This window comes from Gopherus flavomarginatus, chromosome 1 (assembly GCF_025201925.1).
Source record: "Gopherus flavomarginatus isolate rGopFla2 chromosome 1, rGopFla2.mat.asm, whole genome shotgun sequence".
Taxonomy (NCBI): domain Eukaryota; kingdom Metazoa; phylum Chordata; order Testudines; family Testudinidae; genus Gopherus; species Gopherus flavomarginatus.
Window position 1 is genome coordinate 166,576,634 of NC_066617.1, and position 21,851 is coordinate 166,598,484.

Genomic DNA, 21,851 nt, shown 5'->3' on the forward strand with positions numbered 1-21,851 from the left:
CCAGATGCCTTCTGCATGCTAGGAAGCAGCAACAGTGAGGGCTGGGAATTTCTGGGCTCAGAATTGGCACGGTCTGTCTTCTATCACTCCTAGAGAGGGAGTGAAGGTGTCCTTTTGGAAGAGTGGAAGGAGGGGACAGAAGAAGAGTGGCTGTGGGATTCACTCAGGACAAGTGCACTCATCCTCAGTGTCCTAAGGATAGTAAAGAACCCACACCTACTGTTTTACATGCAACACACATCTAATTTCAGTATCATACTGTTCAGGCAATAACAATCCCTGGTACAGAATCTACATGCAAAATTTTGCTTTATTATAAGACGGCCAGAAGCTGACAAACATTGTAATATGCATTTCTGCTAAGCATCTCAGAAACGGAAGAACTGAATCCAGTCAGCCACTGAACAGTTGCCTACTACAGACAATGATAAGTGAAATACAGCTGTAAATTGCATCCATGTTAGTTACACCATTAAAAGAGTCCCAGCTTCACAGAATCCTCTCTGCACAGCTTTATAATTCCCATTTCCAGAAGGTCAATTGCTTCTCTCCTTATCTGAAGGAAACAAAAATTAAACAAGACATGAAGTAGGAAGATTAATGAAAATGTTCTGCACATACACCGTTCTTCTGCTTAGCTACATGAGTTTTATTAGAGGCCGAGTAAAGGAGAGACCCTCACACACAAACGCAAGTTTTACAAAAGAAATATAATAAACTCTAAAAACTACCTATTTAGATGAATGTCTTTTAGCTTATCTACTTTTAAGACCCCCAGACTAACAGCATAGCAAGGCCAGGAGCTCCACTGCAGTTATGGTTACACCAGGGCTTTCATTATAACCCCATTGTCAGTTCTGACTACCTTACAGAGAAGTTCACCTTTTGGGCTGAATGTTTCCAGGCTTCAGCTCAGCCCAGACATGAAGACTGTGGGAAAAGCCTGGCAAATTTCTGTTCTGCCCTTTTTGAGTTATATAAAGGGTGGTGGTGGGGGGATAATAATCTCTCCATTTGAAGTACATTTTAAAAGCTTTTTTGCTCATGCAATTTGACTAACTGAACTTCACAAGCTGATATTTTCAGACTACCTGAAGGCTCAGCGCCTATACTGTTTACAAAAAGAACAAGCGTAATGGGGTCACAAAAGGGTTTGAAAAGCTCAGTGGGATGCTTGCATATTAGGGACTTTTGTCAACCTTGGGAGCTAGGCTAGTACTTTGTATTGCAGCCAATATCTACGTAGTAAGTTCTAGTGAGAAAACTTTGTCTATAGGCAGTTTAAACTGTGAAGCCAGCCTTTATTGGGCTCGTTATGCTTTGGCAGAGTTTAGAAGTTCTTCAGGAGAGAGCCCTGGAAGCTCCTCTAGCCTGATTATTCTGAATGTCTCCTTTTCTCTCTCTTCTATTTAGGGTGCAGGGAGGGGCAAACAGGGACATGAACATACAACAACTTTCCCTAATGTGATGTTAGGGTTATACCATCTGCCTAGCGTTAAGTCAGGAAATGTGGAAGAATACATAACTCTGCCTGTGACACTGCAACAGCCTGGCATCAGGATGTCCCTGTTCTCTCCAGATGTGGTGGAATCTAGAACCAAGGCATGGGAGAGCTTTGGTTTTTGTTTTTAAACTTGTGTGTTTATTAGAACTCCACCAGGTAAAAAATTAACTCTGCACACCAACGTGTCCAAGAAGGGCTGCTCTCTGCGTTGTTCTTAGCCCACAACCTCCGTCCTCTCCGCTGCCTTCTCCAGGCCCCCTCCCCCCGAAAATGAGGTAAGTGTGCATTTAGAGGGAGCTGTGGGCACTTCACACCTCCAAAAAATCAGGCTATGAGTTTTTCCGTATGCTAATATAAAAATATGCTTGTGTTTCCAGTGCTCCTTGGCTTCCATGTATTTAAACAAATAATACTGCCATATTTACAGTAAGATGCAGTAATGAAGCCTGTTAATTCTACATGACCAAAAGTTATTCTGCAGACAGAAGTTATTGAAGAAATCAGGGCCATCTTGTAAAAGTGACTCCACCTGGTCCCCAACTGTACTGGTGCAATTTTGCATCCATGAATAATTATGGATACAACAGAATGAGTACATCATCTGACTGAGTCTGCTAATTGAGTTGCTAGCAGTTACACCCTATCATCACTCCCACCTTCACTTAACTGTGGATACCAATTAGTTGTGTGATTTTTGCAGGTCCACAAACTGGAAGCCATTTCTGAAAATCTGGCACTATCATGTTATTATTTATTACCATTTATAGTGTTCTTGGCATTTTACACCCAAGTAGGAGAACGAGCTGCTGGCTCAATGAGATTTGACTTCAAATGTAAAATCTTGCCTTTGCCAGTACCTGCTGGGATTCACTATTGCCCTGTTATGACATTTTATCTGTAATATGCTATCTGAGTATAGTTTAGTATATACCTTTCATATAAATGATTTTCCTGAACTCTTTCTGGCATATGAAGTAGTACAAAGTATTGTACTACAAGATGCTTCACATATGTATTAAAGATTGTTGGGGGAAAACCCCGTATGTTGTGTTATCAGAGACACAGCATATGATTGAAGGCTGTTCCATATGCAGAAGATGCACAAAAGGGCAAAGCTGGTATTACACATTCATCCTTAACTTGCACAATTCCTAGGCTTTTGATTTTGTATTCGTAATGTTACATTATCTTTTTCTAGTTAAATACAGTTTGAGTCACAATTTTGTTATCCAGGCAACATCCCAGTTGTAGGACTACTCCCCATGGCTAGATTCTATTCAAGAAGTTTGGCATGCTCCCTGCAGAACAAATGTTTTGTTAAGCTGTAAGGAATGGCTAGGAGGCCTCAGTCTCAGCTTTGCAATAGCACAGGTTCAAATCCAGGTAGATCAGCCAGAGGCTGCAGTTTGCTGTCTGTGGCTGACTCACAGAAACCCAGGTCCGTCTGTACTCCACATGAGCCCAGAGCACTTTTCGTAATAGTAGAGCTTTGTGCCAGTGTCCTTTGCTAATATTTCTGTGGTCCATTCATCAGTGTCCACACGGCTGACATATCCGTTTTCATGCAAGTACCCTATCAAACTCACACCTTGAGATGTCTATTGATGATTTACCACAAGGGGGAGCCTCTTTGCTTCATTAAGTGAAGCTGCTCTTTTTGCTGCTTGATTTCTTCAAGGTATTTTAGCAGACACTGTAGTTCATCCTGGAGCATGAGAAATACAACCTTGCGCACATGGTGGTGTGTGATACAACACACTCAAAAATATGTTAAAATACAGAGCAAGGTGAGTGACAATTTTCTTCCTTGTGAAAGAGGTCTGTGCTGCCTGTGAAAGGGATTGTCCTCTGGAGGCTCCAGACACTGACCGTTTAGACGTTACCCATGCATGCACGGGAGAGAGGTAGCCTTTTCATACTGATTGGAGAGACTTGTGGTCAGTTATCTCTCTGGGCTGAACACTGGTTATCTATATAGCCTACTACATATCAAATAGCACAATACCACAGCACAACGCTGCACACCTAACAATGCGAGTGCTGCAACATGCCACTGAAAACCACATGGAATTGTCAGGAAGAGAAGGCTCTACCAGTGGCTTACAGACCCATGAGATTTGCTGTTCTATGGTGTCATATTGTTCTAAACAAGGTTGTAGTGTGACTCAACAGGCCAATGTGCTCCTTCCATCTCGGAGTCAGTAAATATGTCCTCAAAAGCTGCTGAATCTTATTTCCTTTTCTTCAATTTCTGAGGAAAACTTTCCTCCAAGGAGCTGGTTCCTGAGAGTCTCTGGGAGGGGCAGAACTACTAGCTCACAGACATCTGAGCAGGAAAAATTGGTAGAGGGCGCTGGAACACATTGGTACTGTTTGCTGCAGCTCATGAGATGAGAGATGAAGAAGTGAAGTGCCTTAGTTCGGAGTTGGAGAACCCAGCATGCAGAATTATAGGTAAAATGCTAATTCCTTTGTGTTCCTTGAGTACTGATACCAGAAGTCAGTCTCTCAGAAGAAAATCCTGACTTCCCAGCATTTCAAGTGTTAACTACGTCTAGACAGAAAGGTTCATATAATTACATCATTGTTTAAAAAGGTGACCATACTGTACCTCAGGGATATCAATCATTCTCCTTAATTTCTGATCTCTCCAGTTCCAATCCAAAATCAGATACTTCAAGGAGTTCAAGCTAAGGCCATCTGAAAAGACAGTGCAAGTCTAACTATAAAAAAGGTAAAATGACATGTGCTTATCAAAATGATTTTTGACTTTTGCATCCTTTGCAGTCTGTTCCCAGGGCATTAAACATTAAGCACTACATTTGCTGGTTGGAAAACTAACGCAATGACACTGTAAACGTCTTTACCACATAATCCCATGCCTTTTCAAGAAGATAAACACAAAAGCAGAGCAACTGCTGTTGCCAGGCTTGTCAAGAGCCAATATCCTGCCTGCAAAGAATTCCCCAGACTTCCTCTTCGTGAAACCACAGGAGCTGAGTTTCCATGGCTGACGACGACTTGGTAAATTATAAGGACTTGAGCCAACAAGAGCCTATCAGTGGGAATTGAGGATGGTCAGAAACTTGCACAATCAGGCTCTAAATAAGATTCAGATCAGCAGCACTGCGAAGGGCTTTGGTCATCTTCCATCTGAATGGAAGGAAACAAGGAGGCAGATGGTTCTTTGGGAAATGACCTTCTGCCAGCCCTGCTAACTCTTCCATATCTAGTGGGTGATGTCCACAATTTTTTTTGCTAGCTTTTTCTCAGTAACCTCTCGTGGCAGCACTGAACTGTCAAACAGCTCTAGACATGAAGAACACATAGTCAGCTTCTGGTCCTAGCCCACTGTCTCTCCTCTTGACATATCTTTGGGCTGATGCAGCAACATCAGCTCTATGACGTGCTGTTGAATTGGGATATCTTAACACTGTTGTAAAAGACAGCAACAATGAAACATCTCACTGTTCCTGTGCTTCCTGGAGGGAGAAACAGTGGAGTCCCATGCCAGAGCCAGCTCCCACCCTTGAGCAGGGTATAGCTTGGCCAAATGATCTGAAGAAGGAACTAACCATGACAGGACCATGGTTAGTTATCCTGTGATATCTACACTACATTTTGTTTTTATTGCAAATGTCTATTTAGGAAGCAAAATATATGGCAGGAAAAAAACTTAGATTTGAGAAGGAGAAGGAGGGTTAAACAGATAAACTAACTTTCTGTTCAAGAACTACATGCCTGGCAGGAGATTGTGAATAATAAATTGAAAGACCAAGCAAATCCAGATTTTTTGGGAGGGTTTTTCAATAAAAGCTGAAATTGAACTCAGAATTGTGCATAGCATAGTTCCTTTTGTCTAAGCCACTGTGTTCAGCTTCCTGGATTTTTAACTTTATATTCTTGACCTGCATTTGAGAGTAGATAGCCAAATTCACTGACTCAGGTTAGTCCAGAACCTTCAAACTCTATTGAAGTTTCACTTATTCTGCCATGTGCAACATGTCCATTACCAGAGCCCATTCCAGCCTCCTCTCCTACCTTGTTTTACTAGCGCTTTTATTCTTCCAGGTGTTCCTACACCCAGGTGGATGACCCTATTCTCCAGCATGTCCAACTGTTCTTTTATCTAATTCAAGGACAGAAAGAGAAGATGTTGCATCAGTAAACCCAAAAGTGTTTAGGATTCCCTCTTAAAGAACATTTTATTCCACATTGGAGGTAAATTCCAAGTAGCACAATAACTCCTCTTAAAACACCATCTAAAGCCAGGCCCATATGGAGAAGTAGTGCACAGCAAGCTGGGGTATAATCTACAGTATTCTAGCCTGCTGCGAGTAACTGTCCCAGTGAGCCCTGCTACCATGCATTAAGAGTTCCATAAGCACATTAAGGAACTTTTAATATGTGGTACTGGGGTCCACATGGGCAGTTAGCGTGTGGAAGTTAAAGCACGGTACATTCAGACAGCAAGAGACATACTGTTCATCTCTCAGATTGTAAAACTGGTACACATGGGGGAAAGGCACAAAGGGCACTGAGGTGTCCAACTCCCTCTGAAAGTCAGTAACTGAAATTCACTCGATTGTGCTTTTCAAAATCTGACCGTGAATACTTTTTCTGAGGTCTGAATAGCATTGGCCTCCCAACAATTAAATCAATCCTCTAGAACTAAATGGAGAGCACACAACCTGGGGAAAGTTAATGCAAAACTGGATTCACACTAATCTGCCCAAGACTGGAGAAGATGAAATATACTGTGTGTGACATTTACCTGTTTGACAGTATTTATATAGAAGGCCAAATTTTCACCCACTGTCTCTGCTTCCTTTCCTATCATTTGTACACAAAAACAGGCATTTGGATGGGAACACACGTACATGCTTTTTGGTTTTGGTTTTTACGCAGGCACAAAATCAGAGGCTGGTTTGAGGCACAGAATGTTTGACTGGATACCACGCAGGTTACTGATGGATGTTCTGATCTTAAAGTAGGTGCCCATGCTGCCCCAAAAACCACAGGGGCATGAGGAGAGTTTGAGGAGCGATCAGAGGAAGTGCTTGGTTGAATGCCCAGAACTGTGCTGTTGGGGTACAGAAAGGAAGCCCTTGTCTAAAGGAAGGCGCTATGACCATGGAAAGTATCATTACAATATCACACCAAAGACAATGGCATGTGATTGGTTAGCTATTTCACCAAAACTAGTGCTGAACTTGCTTACCTTTATGTGCTTTGCAAACAATTTAATAACTTTGCAGTCTCCTTTGAATGCCGTCATTGACCTAGCAGAGGATAAATTAAAAATAAACTCAAACATCAGAATTCGGATTCTGAGCGTATAACAGGCATAAGAGGAAACCAAAAATAGTTAAAACTAGTGCTTTAGAATGGGCTGTCTGAATGAGTTAGGTGCCCAATTCCCATTGACTCCTATTTGTGCTTTGAAAACATCCCAATAAATTATTATTTAAATCTATATTTGATACTTGTAATGATCTACAACCAGACTTGCATACTAGAGGGCACAATTTAGGAGTAATTTACGTATATCTTTTTGACAGATATTTATGTAATATTTAAAGAACATGTACTTTTACAATTGACTTATTTCAAGACTATTGACTAATCAATTGCCAAATTTAAATAAAAGAATGATTTCACTATTGAATTATAGGCACACCAGAAAGAATTCTGAACCAGAAATTTAAGTTATTACAATTTGTTTATGCAATTATTAGGAAAATCATCCCTTCTGGGCTGTCATAACCCTTACTACACAAAGGAACCTTGATATCCACACCTGTGCAGACCTCAGCTCTTTTTATCAGAAGACCAGAATTGCATCCTAAGCCTTTGATTTGGGAACAGGTCCACTTGGGGAGTCGCCCACCTCCGGAAGATCCCATTGAGTGCCTCCAGATGGAACGATCACTCGTGCTGAGATGAGAAAGTCTTGCTGAGGTGATCTGGTAACTCATTCCTGGCCTGGGCAGATGCACAGCTACCAGATGAATGACATGCTGTACAGAGAAGTCCCAAAGGCGGAGAGCTTCTTGGCAAAGGGCCAACGACCTGGCTCTGCCCTACCTGTTGATGTAATACATCGCAGCAGTATTGTCTGTCAGGACATGCACCACCTTGCCCTTCATGTGGGACAGGGAAGTTGGCAGGCCAAGTGAACTGCTTTGAGCTCCCTGACATTTATGTGGAGGGACAGATTGTCCCGCGACCAGCAGCCTTGCGTCGCTGGTGCTGTTGGTTGCTGCTCCGAGGTGGCAGCTGAGGAATGGAGAGATGGAGGCATCAGCATCACAGGTATGCCCAACATGCTCCAGTAGGGCCATTGGCCTTGCTGCCACCATGGCATCATGGGGGTCGACGCAACCTCAAGTGCACAATTGAGCCGGTGCTGTCGCAGTGAGGGGCTGAATTCTCTTTCTGTACCCGAGGAATCACCTTCAGGTGAATCACCTTCAGGTGAACACGGAGGCGCTGTCAAAGCTTGTGTCTGGTGGCTAACCGTCGCCGCAGGAGATCGGTGCCTCAAGTAGAAGGATCAGTGCCGGGACCCGGGGGATTAGTACCGTAACAGAGACCACTCCCACTCTCTGGGAGATGTGGATCTGCACTGAGGAGACAGCTGGCAGGAGGATGATTGGTGCTAGCAATACGGTGACCAGTGCATTCCTCTAGGCCAGTGGTTCTCAAACTTTTGTACTGGTGACCTCTTTCACATAGCAAACCTCTGAGTGCGACCCCCCCTTATAAATTAAAAACACTTTTTTATATATTTAACACCATTATAAATGCTGGAGGCAAAGTGGGGTTTGGGGTGGAGGCTGATAGCTCGTGACCCCCCATGTAACAACCTCACGACCCCCTAAGGGATCCCGACCCCCAGTTTGAGAATCTATGTGCTAGGCGACCTGCATCGAGAGGGTGGAGACTGTGAGCATGGTGCTGGCGATGTAGGATGTCCCACAGAAGACAGTGACCTGGGGCATGGAAACTGAGAGTGCTGTTTTGTCTCTAGAGACTGGCATAGTTCGCCTGCCCTTTGGGGGGGTCTATACAGCTGGCTTGCACTCACCGAGAGCCTTTGCCATGTCCCAGGACACGTGTGGTGCTGGCAGCACTGGTAGAGGCCTCTGCTCTCTGGGCGCCAGGACAGCCTGGGAAGGTGTCAGCCCTGCCACTAGTCTGGGTCCCCTACCGCTCCCTGGAGTCAGTGGCGGATCCCTAGGGGGGCTACATGGCCCCAATCAGGCAAGTGTCCCCATGTGGCTCTGGTGTGGTCTGACGGTCTGAACTGGGTCCTTTGCCCTTCTTGCTTGGTGCCAGGAAGTCGCTCTTCTTCGACTATTTCTTAGGCATCGGCAACGGGGAGCGGTGCCAGGGGTGTGCTGCACACTGACGCCGAGGTGCTCAGGGCAGAGTCTGGCTGGGAAGGCTCAGATGCTGGGCGGATAGCAGCCTCCATGAGAAGAGCTCTCAAATGGATGTCTCGCTCTTTCTGAGTCCTGGGACAAAAGTTCTCACAGATGCGACACTTGATTCTTCCCAGGCAATTCCCCCAAGCACTTGAGGCAGCTGCTATGGAGGTCACTAACAGGCATAGGCCTGCTGCAGTCAGAGCAGGGCTTAAAACCCAGAGACTGAGGCATGCCCCACCTGAGGCAAAGTCCCCACTGGGACGCTATCTCTAACTAACGACTTACTAAGTACGGTAAACAAACTATTTACAAGGCCTTAAGGCTCAAAAACTGAAGTAGAAGAACTGCTAACCCCTATCAGGCGAAGGAAAGGTGCTCCAACTAACCACCACAGGCAGTAAGAAGGAACTGAGAGGGTGTAGGGCTGGTGACGCATAATATATCGATGCATGAACATGGCACTAAGAGAGCACCACTGCCGACTCTATGGATACAGCTAAGGCAAAAATCTCCAATGGGAGCGCACGTTGGTGCGTGCACACCTAAAATAGAATCGACATGAGCAAGCACTCGAAGAACAACATTAATTTGTTAAACAGCACTTATCCCCCTAAAAAGCAAAAAGGTATAATTTGTTCTCAAATACATACATTCATGACGTTGGCATCTCTGATATTGGCAATATTGCCAGTAATAAGGCAGCTCAAAGCTGGCAGAGACCTCCACACATCTCCCTCTCAGTCACCAGCAAACATTTCCCCCTGGCTCTCACAAATATGATGCAAATTACAACTAACAGAGAGAATACGGGGCAGATGATCCACACTCCAGTCAGTGCATGTCACACACCTCCCTCCCACAACCTGCCCTTTAGCCAACAACACAGTGCACAGACATCAGCAACTCTGGGGGGACTGAAATAGCTCCTTGCTCCCGTCCAGATTTCCACCCTACGGCTTCAGGAGCTAGGGAAACAGGCATTAGGGCTGGGTCACCTAGAAAAACTGCTAGTACATCCAGAGTGTCTAAGCTATGGGAGGGGAAAAAATGTTCCTTGTGCCAGTCTTGCAAACAGAGCTGGATTTGTGAAGACCTTGGCTTCATGGAGCAGCCAATATTTTATCACCAGTGTCACAGTAGTTAGTATTTTTCTTTAAGGCCAAGCTAATGAAGTTAGGAAACTCTCAGCTTTCAGCAGAAAAAAGAAAAAAAAAAAAAAAGATTCTAGCCCTCATGGTTGCAGAGAAAAGATTGTACATGTAACCATAGTGCAGCCTAAAGACTCAAAAACACAGAAGACAGAATTCAAAATAAAGCTTATTCTCTGTAAATCGGTCCTTAACGAGTGACAGAATCACACCCTCCAGAGCAGGCCTAGTATTCCAAGCAGGCGAAAACAGGCCATTACACAGACCAGTGTTTCTCAACCAGTGAAAAGTGACCCTGGGAAGCAGAGTCACAAAATCCAAGCAGGGTGGGGGATGTGAGGCACTGAAAATTTTATTACAATCTATTATCACTGATGCATTTTCTTTACTCTTACTTTTATAGTGAAGAAGGGGTTGCCAACCTGAAAAGAACGAGAAACAATAATACAGGCCAGACACACTGGTCTCCACAGAGGTCCCGGAGCCCTGTGTTTCTACTGAACTTTGTCATAGAAATGTCCTGAAACTGTACTCAAAATGATAGTGTTGAGCTATGCATTTTTATGCACTTAATCTGTTCTTAAGTGTAATAGGCTGAATGTCTTTCTAAGAGCAACTATACTTTACTTTTGGTTTGTAACAAAAACAGTAGATCTATGCAGCTGAGTTATTAAGTTCTACTTTAGTCTAAACCAAATACCACAGTACCACGCTTTGGAGGAGTGAAGGATATTGCATCAGTTGAGTCAGTAATTTTGTTGGCTAGCAAAGGATATTGTCTCAGTTTTGCCTTTATGTCTAGGGTTCCAGGCAAAACCTCTGACCGGGTGCCAGTCTCAACATAACATTTGCTTTCAACATACTTAATGAGCTCCAAACAACGGAGAGCAGAACTGCAGATAATCAGCATCAGCACAGACGACTTCTCCTTGTGGTTTTTTCGAAGTTTGGCCCATTTGGGACAGACTGCAACAAGAAATACAAAATACACGGAGAAAGCTATGACTTAAATACATATTGCAATGTTAAATTACACAAGTACATGATGAATAGCTGCCTGCCGAAAGCATATACTTACAACACACTACTTCACAATCTCAGTTTGTAAAACATGTAAATTAAGATATTTCCAAAAAATTAACAAACAAAATGTCTCATGTACCAAACAATGAAATATGATTATCAAATAGGTTACATTAGAAAACAGGTTACAAAAGGCTCAAAATGCAGCCATTGTATAAACACGCACAAATCCATCGACTTCATTTGACCTGAAATTTGCAATGCAATTTGATTTATAGTAGTGCTTTAATAGAACAATTGTTAAATGGAATACATTTATTGCAACTGTACCACAAGGATGTGAAAGTAGATCTGCTTAACCAGGACAGGAGAGAATAAATATTCCCATTACTAGTAGACAGGGACAGGTAGAAATGGTACAATAAAATTAAGACAACATAATTAGGCCTTGTCTACACAGGTGGCGATATATAGGGTATGCATAGCTACACTACACAGTGAAAAACGCAAGCTGAGTCCACACTGAGATGTGTAGCTATACAAAGCAGCAAAAGGTTCTGATGGGGAGGAGGGAGTGGGGAAAGACTCCAGCTACACAAAGTTTCCAGAGCCTTTTCCTGCTGCCTCCCTACTGCCAGAGCCTTCCCACGCTGCCAGGAGTCTTTCACTGCTGCAGGGAAAGGCCCCAGCAGCGGGGAGCTGCCAGAGCCTCTCTCTGCTCCCTTGCCCCCTTCTCCCCCAGCCTTTCACCACTGCCAGAGTCTTTCCTTATGGTGGGGAAAGTCTCCATCAGCAAGGAGGCAGCAGAACACTGCACTGCTAAAGACAGCAGTGTAGATAGGGAGGCACTGCTTGGGCATGTAGAGATCCATGTAGGGCATATGCCATAAGGTTCTGGCATGTCTTTATTCACGTAAACCTCACCATCTACACTGCTATTTATACCCATGCTAAGGGGGGCGTGCATTGTATGTACTCTACACACTACCGTAAGCGTAGACATAGCCTTACATATTTAACCAAGTGTGATCAAATATTAAGAAATATTTTCCCAAATATTATTTAAAAGCAAAACTAAAATATGTTGATGCAAAATAATAATCTTGCAGAATACACACATGCAGAAACATAAAAGATGTAATATAACTGAATTTATGAATATTTCAAGGTCAAGATTAATTTTAATCCTTTAAAAAGTGGAAGCTAAATCCTAATGAGGAAAATAGAAAGGAGCACAAAATCTGGCTAATGAAGTGCAAAAACATAATTAGGAAGGCCATAGAAGAATTTGAAGAACAGCTAGCCAAAGACTCAAAAAGCGATAGCAAAATGTTTTTAAGTACATCAGAAGCAGGAAGTCTGCTAACCAACCAGTGGGGTCACTGGACACTCAAGATGCTAAAGGAGCAGTCAAGGACGATAAGACCATTGCGGAGAAACTAAATGAATTCTTTTCATAGGTCTTCACGGCTGAGGATGTGATGGAGATTCCCCAACCTGAGCCATTCTTTTTAGGTGATAAATCTGAGGAACTGATCCAGATTGAGGCACCATTAGAGGAGGTTTTGGAACAAACTGGTAAACTAAACAGTAATAAATCACCAAGACCAGGATGGTATTCACCCAAGAGTTCTGAAAGCACTCAAAAGTGAAATTACAGAACTACAAACTGTCGTCCGTAACCTATCATTTAGATCAGCTTCTGTACCAAATGACTGGAGGATAGTTAATGTGACGCCAATTTTTAAGAAAGGGCTCCAGAGGTGATCCTCAAAATTAAAGGCCCGTAAGCCTGATTTCAGTACGGGGCAAACTGGTTGAAACTATAGTAAAGAACAAAATTGTCAGACATATAGATGAACATAATTTGTTGGGGAAGAGTCAACATGATTTTTGTAATGGGAAATCATGCCTCACCAATCTACTAGAATTCTTTGAGGGGGTCAACAAGCATGTGGACAAGGGAGATCCAGTGGATATAATGTATTTAGATTTTCAGAAAGCCTTTGACAAGGTCCTTCACCAAAGGCTCTTAAGCAAAGTAAGCAGTCATGGGATAAGAGGGAAGGTTCTCTCATGGATTAGTAACTGGTTAAAATATAGGAAACAGAGTAGGAATAAATGGTCAATTTTCAGAATGGAGAGAGGTAAATAGAGGGGTCTGTACTGGGCCCAGTCTATTCAATATATTCATAAATGATCTAGAAAAGGATAAACAGTGAGGTGGCAAATTTGCAGATGATACAAAACTCAAGATAGTTAAGTCCCAGGCAGACTGTGGAAGACTACAAAAGGATCTCTGAAAACTGAGTGACTGGACAACAAAATGGCAGATGAAATTCAGTGTTGATAAATGCAAAGTAATGCACATTGGAAAGCATAATCCCAACTATATGTATAAAATGACAGATAGTTCTCTGAAAACATCCACTCAAATGTGCAGCAGCAGTCAAAAAAGTGAACAGAATGTTGGGAACCATTAAGAAAGGGATAGAAAACAGGATAGAAAATATCATATTGCCTCTATATAAATACATGGTACGGCCACATCTTGAATACTGCATGCAGATGTGGTTGCCCTACCTCAAAAAATATATATTGGACTTGGAAAAACGTTTTAAAAAGGGCAACAAAAATTATTAGGGGTATGGAAAAGCTGCCCTATGTGAAGAGATTAATAAGACTGGGACTTTTCAGCTTGGAAAAGAGACGACTAAGGGGGGATATGATTGAGGTCTATAAAATCATGATTGGTGTGGAGAAAGTAAATAAGAAAGTGTTATTTACTACTTCTAATTACACAAGAACTAGGGGTCTCACCCAGTGGTAAGCTGGAGCCAGTTCCCACCTGTTTGCAGGAACCGGTTGTTAAATTTAGAAGCCCTTTTAGAACCGGTTGTCCCACGAGGGACAACTGGTTCGAAAAGGGCTTTTAAATTTAACAAAAGCCCCAGCAGCTCCCTGCCCTTCCCCCAGCCCCAGCTCACCTCACTCCGCCTCTGCCTCCTCCCCTGAACGCTTCTGAGGCTTCTCCTCCCCCTCCCCGGTTTCCCATGAATCAGCTGTTCACGCAGGAAGCCTGGGAGAGCTGAGGAGGAAGCAGCGGCTTCCCACAGGTGAGCTGGGGCAGGGGAGGCGGGGGTGCAAGGAGGGCTCCAGACGCCGCACGACTCCAGCCTGGCCCCCGACCCCATCCCCGGGCGGCGCGGCTCCAGCTCAGCTCTGGCCAGCTGAGTGCCCCGACTCCGGCCCTGGTGGAGCACCCCGGCTCCAGTCCCAACCCCAGCTGAGCGGCCCAGCCTGGCCCCGGCCTGGCCCTCATCTCCAGGCAGTGCGGTAAGGGGTCAGGGACCATGGAGGGGGTGTTGGATAGAGGGCAGGGGAGTTGGGGAGGTGGATTAGTGTTGGGGTGGTCAGAAGGCAGGGAACAGGAGGATTGAATGGGGGCAAGGGTCCCGGGGGGGACAATCAGGAAGGTGCAGGGGTTGGATGGGGTGGCAGGAGGCAGTCAGGGGACAGGGAAGGGGGGTGGATGGGGCAGTGGTCCGGGGGGGTGCTGTCAAGGAACGTGGGGGGTTGGATGGTGCAGGAGTCCCGAGGGGGGGGGCATGACCCCCTCATGGGGTGAGCAGGAGGGAACCAGTTGTTAATATTTTGGCAGCTCATCACTGGTCTTGCCCAATGAAATTAATAGGCAGCAGGTTTAAAACAAACAAAAGGAAGTATTTTTTCACACAATGCAGTCAACCTCTGGAACTCCAGGCCAGAGGATGTTGTGAAGGCCAAGATTATAACAGGGTTCAAAAAAAGAACTAGATAAATTCACAGAGGATAGGTACATCAATGGCTATTAGCCAGGATGGGCAGGGATGGTTTCCCTAGCCTCTGTTTGCCAGAAGCTGGGAATGGGCGACAGAGGATGGATCACTTGATGATTATCTGTTCTGTTCATTCTCTCCAGAGCACCTGGTATTGTCCACTGTTGGAAGACAAAATACTAGGCTAGAGGGACCTTTGGTCTGTCCCAGTATGGCCATTCTTATGTTCTTAAATGGGCAGATATGCATACTATCTTGTGTGTAGCATGAGGATTCTATTTTCTCTTGAATACTGCACTAAAATTTTTTTTATAAACAAACTTCACTCTCTTTGCGACCAATATTTTACTCACTTTCCTTCAGGTATGAAGAAAAACTGTGGGTGAGGTCATTGGATGGCAGGAAACAGGAATCTGAAACCATAAGAGACAAAATGTTTTTGTTGACAGATTTGCAACAGAACAATTGAGTAGATTCATAAGTTTACAGTACAGCACAAGGTATATCTATTAAATCCTTCTTGGATTAAATCTACTAGTAATGCTTATTTTTTGAAAACTATGTGGATTGCCCTTTGGAAAGGCAGAGTTTCGTGGTCCCCACTACGCAACAGCAATGAGTTTGTGAACTGGTTAACCAAATCATGGTAAAATCTATCAACACAATTTTAATTCCCTCCTCAATTATCTGAATGTTTTTCTCTCCTCACCCCCGGTAAATATAGCATTACACAACTGACCACATAGATAATGGAGGCTTTCCACATGCCTTTGTGGCATCAATCAGAAGCCACAGCCAGAACCATTATGACTGGCTGGACCAGTGGTCCAATCTAACACAGCAAATCCTACATTCAGGAGTCACTAAAACAATCAGGATGGGATAGAATAAAAGTAAGATGTGGGTCATCCTCTTATCAATGGAGTTACTTTTCTCTCTGGACTTTCACATTGCACAACTCTGTAAATTATGCTCAATCACAGTTATATAAATACAGTAACTCCTCACTTAAAGTTGTTCCGGTTAACGTTGTTTCGTTGCTAATCAATTAGGGAACATGCTCGTTTAAAGATGCGCAATGCTCCCTTCCAATGTTGTTTGGCAGCCACCTGCTTTGTCCATTGCTTGCAGAAACAGCAGCCTGTTGCAGCTAGCTGGTGGGGGCTTGTAACCAGGGTGGACTGGCAGCCCCCCATCAGCTCCCTGGTTCCCTAAATTCCCTGTGTGTAGCCGCCCAGGAGGCTAGCAATCAGCAGTCCCTCCCCCCACTGCCATGTGCTGCTCCTGCTCTCTACCTTGGAGCTGCTCCCAGAGACTCCTGCTTGCTGTGCAGGGCGGGAAGGAGGGGGCTAATGTCAAGGTGTTTCCCTCCCTCCTGCTCCTGCACCCCACTTACCCCTTCTCCATATAGAGCAGGGAGGGGACACTGACGGAGAGAGACAGAGAGAGCTTGGGGCAGCAGCTTACTTAAAGGGGCAGTGTGCATCTCTCTCTCTCTCCCACACACACACAAGGTATGTGTCTGTCGCTGTCTGCTATGCTGTCTCCCCTCCCTCGTATTCATGCTGCCTTGTGTGAGAGGCTACATTAACGTGTTAACCCTTGAGGGCTCAGCCGAGTGCTAGTTCATCATTTAGCAGCAAGGCATTCCCTGGGAAATATCTCTCTCTCTTCCACCCTCTAACTTCACCACCTCAACCAAGCTTCACAATAATCATAGCTGTGAACAGTATTAAATTGTTTGTTTAAAATGTATACTGTGTGTATATCTATATAATATATAGTTTTTTGTCTGGTGAAAAAAATTTCCCTGGAACTTAACCCCCCCGTTTATATTAATTCTTATGGGGAAATTAGATTCACTTAACATCGTTTCACATAAAGTTGCATTTTTCAGGAACATAACTACCATGTTAAGTGAGGAGTTACAGTATTGACATGCACTTTAATTCCCCATCCTCACTAGGAGACTCTCTCGATGACACTCTCTCCATCTCAGATATAAATCTGCCAAATTTTACCCAGCCGCTAATCCTCATTCAGTTAAACTAATAGCTGTCAATGACCATGGGTCTCCTCCTTTTTGTGAGAACGCACAAACTCGGAGTTTTAACACAGACTTCCAGATCCACTCTACTGCACCATCATTATGCTGCATGAAACCTGGCACTCCAGGAAGCATATCTTTAGGAGGGGTATGTTTGGTAATGTGTCCGTAATCATGCAGATTAAATATTTTTTTATTCTGACAATGATAAAACTATTGGATTAAAAAATCTCTCTGATCACTTGTTGTAAAACACCTTATGTGTTAGTTAAAGGCAATTTGGTGTCAATCTGAAAACCTCAATGAGAGTACACAAAAGGATGGGCAGTTTGTTTCTGATACTGTAACTGTGGTGCCCCTCTAAGAGTTTGGTTTAAAGTAGGATGGCATAAAATTCTAGCCTGAGGTATTTCAAAGTGGCAGATACAGAACAACTTGCGCTGAATCACAGACCAGAGCTTCACTCGCCAGTTTAACAGCTTTCCTACTGTTTCTCTCCCCTAGTTTTAAATAATTAGTATTAAGTGATCATGAGAAAGCATTTTGATTGTGGATGCACATGTAATTATCAGCATGTTACTTGTTCAAACATTGAACAGAACAGATTTAAAATTTTTATTAAAGTTAATGTTTAAGATTAAACATACACAAGTTAAGAGGGAAGGTACTGTACACCTGGGACCAGGCTTGAGTTATGAGGGATTACAGGTATTGGTTACAAGGATCACGATATACATACATATCGCATAACCAGCACAGACCCAGATTGGGGTGCGGGAGTTTTTAAAGCGTCAGTGGATAAGTGGGCTCTGGTACGCTACCCATGGAATGTATTAAGAGTCCAAGTCAGTATCAGTGTAGTGAATAAGTCCATGGGTGGGGTGAGTCCCTTGGTTCGTCAGGGAAGGAGGTGGGTTATTTCCCTGGTCAGCGGTCTCAATTACTCAACCTGGTATTGACGGTGTCCTGTGATGTGTTCCATATAGATGTCTCCGGACCACCTGATGGTGTCGGACACCATGACCTGTCTCATGAGCCGGGCGTAGCGTCGACCAACTCCACACGCTCTCAGTACCGGCACGTTGTGAGGGTCCCACGCGCCCAGGGCTCCCACGACTTAACACCTCAGTCTATCCACTAGCGTGTTTTGGACCAAATTAACCCCAGCAGCTATCTCTTGTCAACTGATCACCAGGCACCCGAGGGGAGAAGCACTCAGATTCAAACAAAGCAGAGGCTATGTTATTGCTGCCAACCTCACTTCGCCATTTCTGACAGGGTGGATGTGAAGGCAGACTTAATTTATAGCTGGAGCACAGCGGAAGCCCTGCCAGCTAAATTTGCTGAAGGAAGCTGCTTTCCATCATTGCACCCTCCATGTGGTGGATTTTCTATTGCTGCAGTTTTAGGATTATACCACCAGAATTCAGAATCTGACCCCTGGTATTAAAATCACTTCCTAACTGTTTACTTAGGGGCTGTGTCTAAGAGGAGGTGAGGGTACTCAATATCTTGCAGGATCAGTCTTTGATTTATACATTTTCTTTTTTTATTTACAAGATGCGCCTCCCCAGCACTGTAGGAGAAAACACTAAGGTTTCAACTGCAGTTTTAATTCCAAAGGTGAAGCTATCAATACTAAATGAGTCCAAAGGGCAGCGTAGAAAAGACTTTACAAGGAGTAATTTCACAGCCCTAAATGTCTATTTTTGGTGCTGCCCATTTTCAGTCCTTCAGGGTAGTTGTGTAATCAATCTTTGCCATTATTTGTGCTAATGAGAGCCTAGCCAGTCTGAATACAGTAACTCATATTAATGATTAAATAATGTTGAATAATTCAGAGCAAGATGTTGAAGGACAGAGTTCTTAATTTTCCAATTTCAAAAGGAAACTAAATACATGTCGTGGGTCAATGACTATATTCACCAAACCTGCAGAACTGGGACATTAACATTACCTTAAAAAACCCAGAAAGGATTAAAACCATGTAACTACAGCTTGCAGCAGCCAGAAACCAAGTTGGCTTAAACCTGAACATCTATGTTTAGTATTTTGCTAACACGACTAAACAACTTCAAGTCGTTGCCCTCTGTTCTGCCCAGTGAGTTGATATGAATGACTTGACAGCTACAGAAGCTACCAATCCCTTCGGCTTTGTAAGCTTCCAATTCCCCCTTCAAGAAAAGAAAGAAAAAAAAAACCCAACACCCAATCCATATGGAAATGGGTCTCTTCACTAGCCTAAAGGCCTTTCTTAATAGGAAAGCAACAGAAAATTGTTATTTGCACAAAACCTTATGGGTTCAGAAGTATAAAATGTAAGTGCTTCACAGCAATACAGAGAATGGAAGAGACTTCTCTGGTTTTTAGGATGCAACACGGCAGGATGGCAAAACTCTCCCTTGATTCAAGAAGAAAGCTAAGCAAGCCCTAGAGAAAGAAAGGAGGGTCAGTCTAGGATCACGTGTCTGCATGAAGCTGGGAAGAGAGTGCAGTCATCTAGAAAGACAAGCTTTGAACAGTCAAAAACAGAGAGTGCAGCTTGACTGAAAGGATCGTAGTGGGGGCTCAGGGCACAAGGAGTTCAGTGAGTATCAATGAGATAAAACAAGAGCCAACAGACTTGTTGCTGGGGCCCTTTTGACTCTAAGTATACAATATCAATAAATAGGAGCTCAGAGTATCTTCTTATATAACCCAACAAGAAGAATTAATGCTACAACTTGGGCTCAAAATAAGGAATCACTAAATTTTTTAGGATAAAGTTTTTAGGGGTTAAGGTAAGCTACGGGGGGGAAAGGCCTCTCTGTCTAAACCAAAAATAAAATTGTAATGATTTTTATTATAAGCCCCCTCTCCCTCCACTTTGATAGCATGGGAAAGTGGATTTTTATTATAACCCCCCCCTTTTCCCCTTCACACTGACAGCACTGGAAAACTAATTCCACTTTATTCGTAGAACAGAATGCACAGCAGTGCAGTTTCCTCTTCCTCTCAAACCTTTAATGGGGTGAGATGGGAGTTCAGTCTCCATGCCCTGCTCATTTTATCTCTGGGCTCACCAGTCTCTCTACAGTCAGATTGCCAACAAGCAGCTAGTTTTGGTACAAAATCCATCCACTAGGTCTGGACTAAAACTGCCAGCTCATTTCATATAGCTCACCAAAAAGCCAACAGGTGACAAGAGCAGTGTAGACAGCATTCTATAACTAATTCAGAATGGTGTCTGACTATTCTTCCTTCTTTAGAATTCATTTCAGCTCAGGTGAAGCCTTATCTTAAATGTCTGAGTACAGCTACACTAACCACAGGAATAAGACCAATTTTCCTGGCTCTCAGTAACTTGGAAACCATTACTTAGAAATCCCCACACTTCTATCAAAAAAGAAACTTCCTGAAATTAATGTTCTGCAATGACTGGATACGTTGAAACAATGCTTCCTTTCGTTTCCTTAACTGCACCATTCAGAAAACAAACCCACTTACTTATTTCAAAAGAATTCACAACTCAAACAGCACAGCAATACACTACAAGAAAAAATTCTCATAAAACCCCATAAAACTCAGGAGATCTGGATTAAGAAATCTTTTAGTTCCTAAAACAGATGAATCCCCATCCCCCATGCAGAAGGAAATGCACAAGACATCTCTTTGATACATCACATTTTACCTGGCAGTTTTAACTCTTCTAGTTCAATCACTGAACGTTTAGTATCAAAGTGTTGATTAAGTAGCTTTTGTAGGTCTTCAGGGACACCTGGTTTTGGAGATGATTCTGCAAGAATATCAGACATTTTCTTCTACAAACAAAAGTAAAAAAGGAGATGTAAGGCATTTTCAATATGGTGTTTGCTATTTGACAATCCAATGACAATCTGTAAGAGTATGTTGCTTCATAATCTTATTCAGGTGAAACTCAGTCCTAAAGTCCTTAAAAGTGGGCAAAACTCCAATTGCTTCACTGGGAGTGAAAATTTCAGAACTGGGTCCGCAGCCTGTGAAGATGCACTGTGAAGTAAAACATCTTTACTGTGTACCTCTGTTATGCACTCTACTGCAATACTGGCATTTTCTCAAAGGTTGTGTTGGGGGAGGAGTTGGGTGATAGTTTTTTTAATTTATAACTTTAGCAGTGTTGCCAAGTCTCTCGAATGTATTACAAATATTACAGTAATGGGTGTTTTTCTTAAGGTTCTAGCTACAGGAGTCAAGAGATTACTGAAGAATCTCAGCTCTTGTTTAAATTTAAAAAGGTAAGCTTGCAGCCTTCTTGATTGAATAGAACAGTTTGGAAACATGACTAGAGAATACCCCAGCAGCTCAAAAATCAACAGGCAAAGAAAAAAAAACCCCAAGATTTGTTTGAAATGTTACTGCTTTTTAAACTGATCATGATTCTGGGGGGGGCTAGTTCATGATTTTTGAATGATTGGGGTTGACAATACTGCTCTAAAAATATCAAGAATTAGGGTTGCCAATTTTGGTTGGGTGTATTTCTGGAATTTCATCACAAGACATAATCTTTAATTAAAAATTAATCTTTAATTCCTGGAGACTCTGGGCCAATCCTGTAGGGTTGGCAACCACATCAAGAATACCAGGTCCTCATTTCCATCTGTTTGTTGGAGGATTTTGGCAAGATCTTTCTAGGACTTGGATGGTGATATCTCAGGAGACTGAAACCTGAGGTACAGTTTTCAATCTCCAACTGGGAGACAGGAGTAGGGATGCTGGATTGTACAGCATAAGGAATGTCAGCAGTTGACATTTCAAAAGCAATATTATACATAGTCACTTTGAGACCATTTTCATACATCATAAAGGAGAGTGACAAACTTTTTTAAAAAAATTCTGAGCAGCCTACCTTTAACCAGCAAT

The 21,851-nt window shown here is 43.2% G+C and overlaps 1 protein-coding gene across 7 annotated transcripts in view; it reads right to left on the bottom strand.

Moving 5' to 3' along the window:
* Positions 1 to 290: 290 nt before the first annotated feature.
* The window catches only part of CMSS1 (cms1 ribosomal small subunit homolog), a 385,528-nt gene continuing 363,967 nt past the window's right edge, over positions 291 to 21,851 (bottom strand). For all 7 annotated transcript variants that reach the window (XM_050961262.1, XM_050961270.1, XM_050961295.1 and 4 more), the window contains exons 4-10: positions 20,644 to 20,773; positions 15,280 to 15,339; positions 10,949 to 11,051; positions 6,726 to 6,786; positions 5,546 to 5,633; positions 4,116 to 4,204; positions 291 to 556 (exon numbers count right to left, since the gene is read on the bottom strand). In XM_050961262.1, the coding sequence (XP_050817219.1) occupies positions 473 to 556; positions 4,116 to 4,204; positions 5,546 to 5,633; positions 6,726 to 6,786; positions 10,949 to 11,051; positions 15,280 to 15,339; positions 20,644 to 20,773 (615 nt within the window). In that variant the 3' untranslated portion in view covers positions 291 to 472. The remainder of the gene's footprint in view (positions 557 to 4,115; positions 4,205 to 5,545; positions 5,634 to 6,725; positions 6,787 to 10,948; positions 11,052 to 15,279; positions 15,340 to 20,643; positions 20,774 to 21,851) is intronic.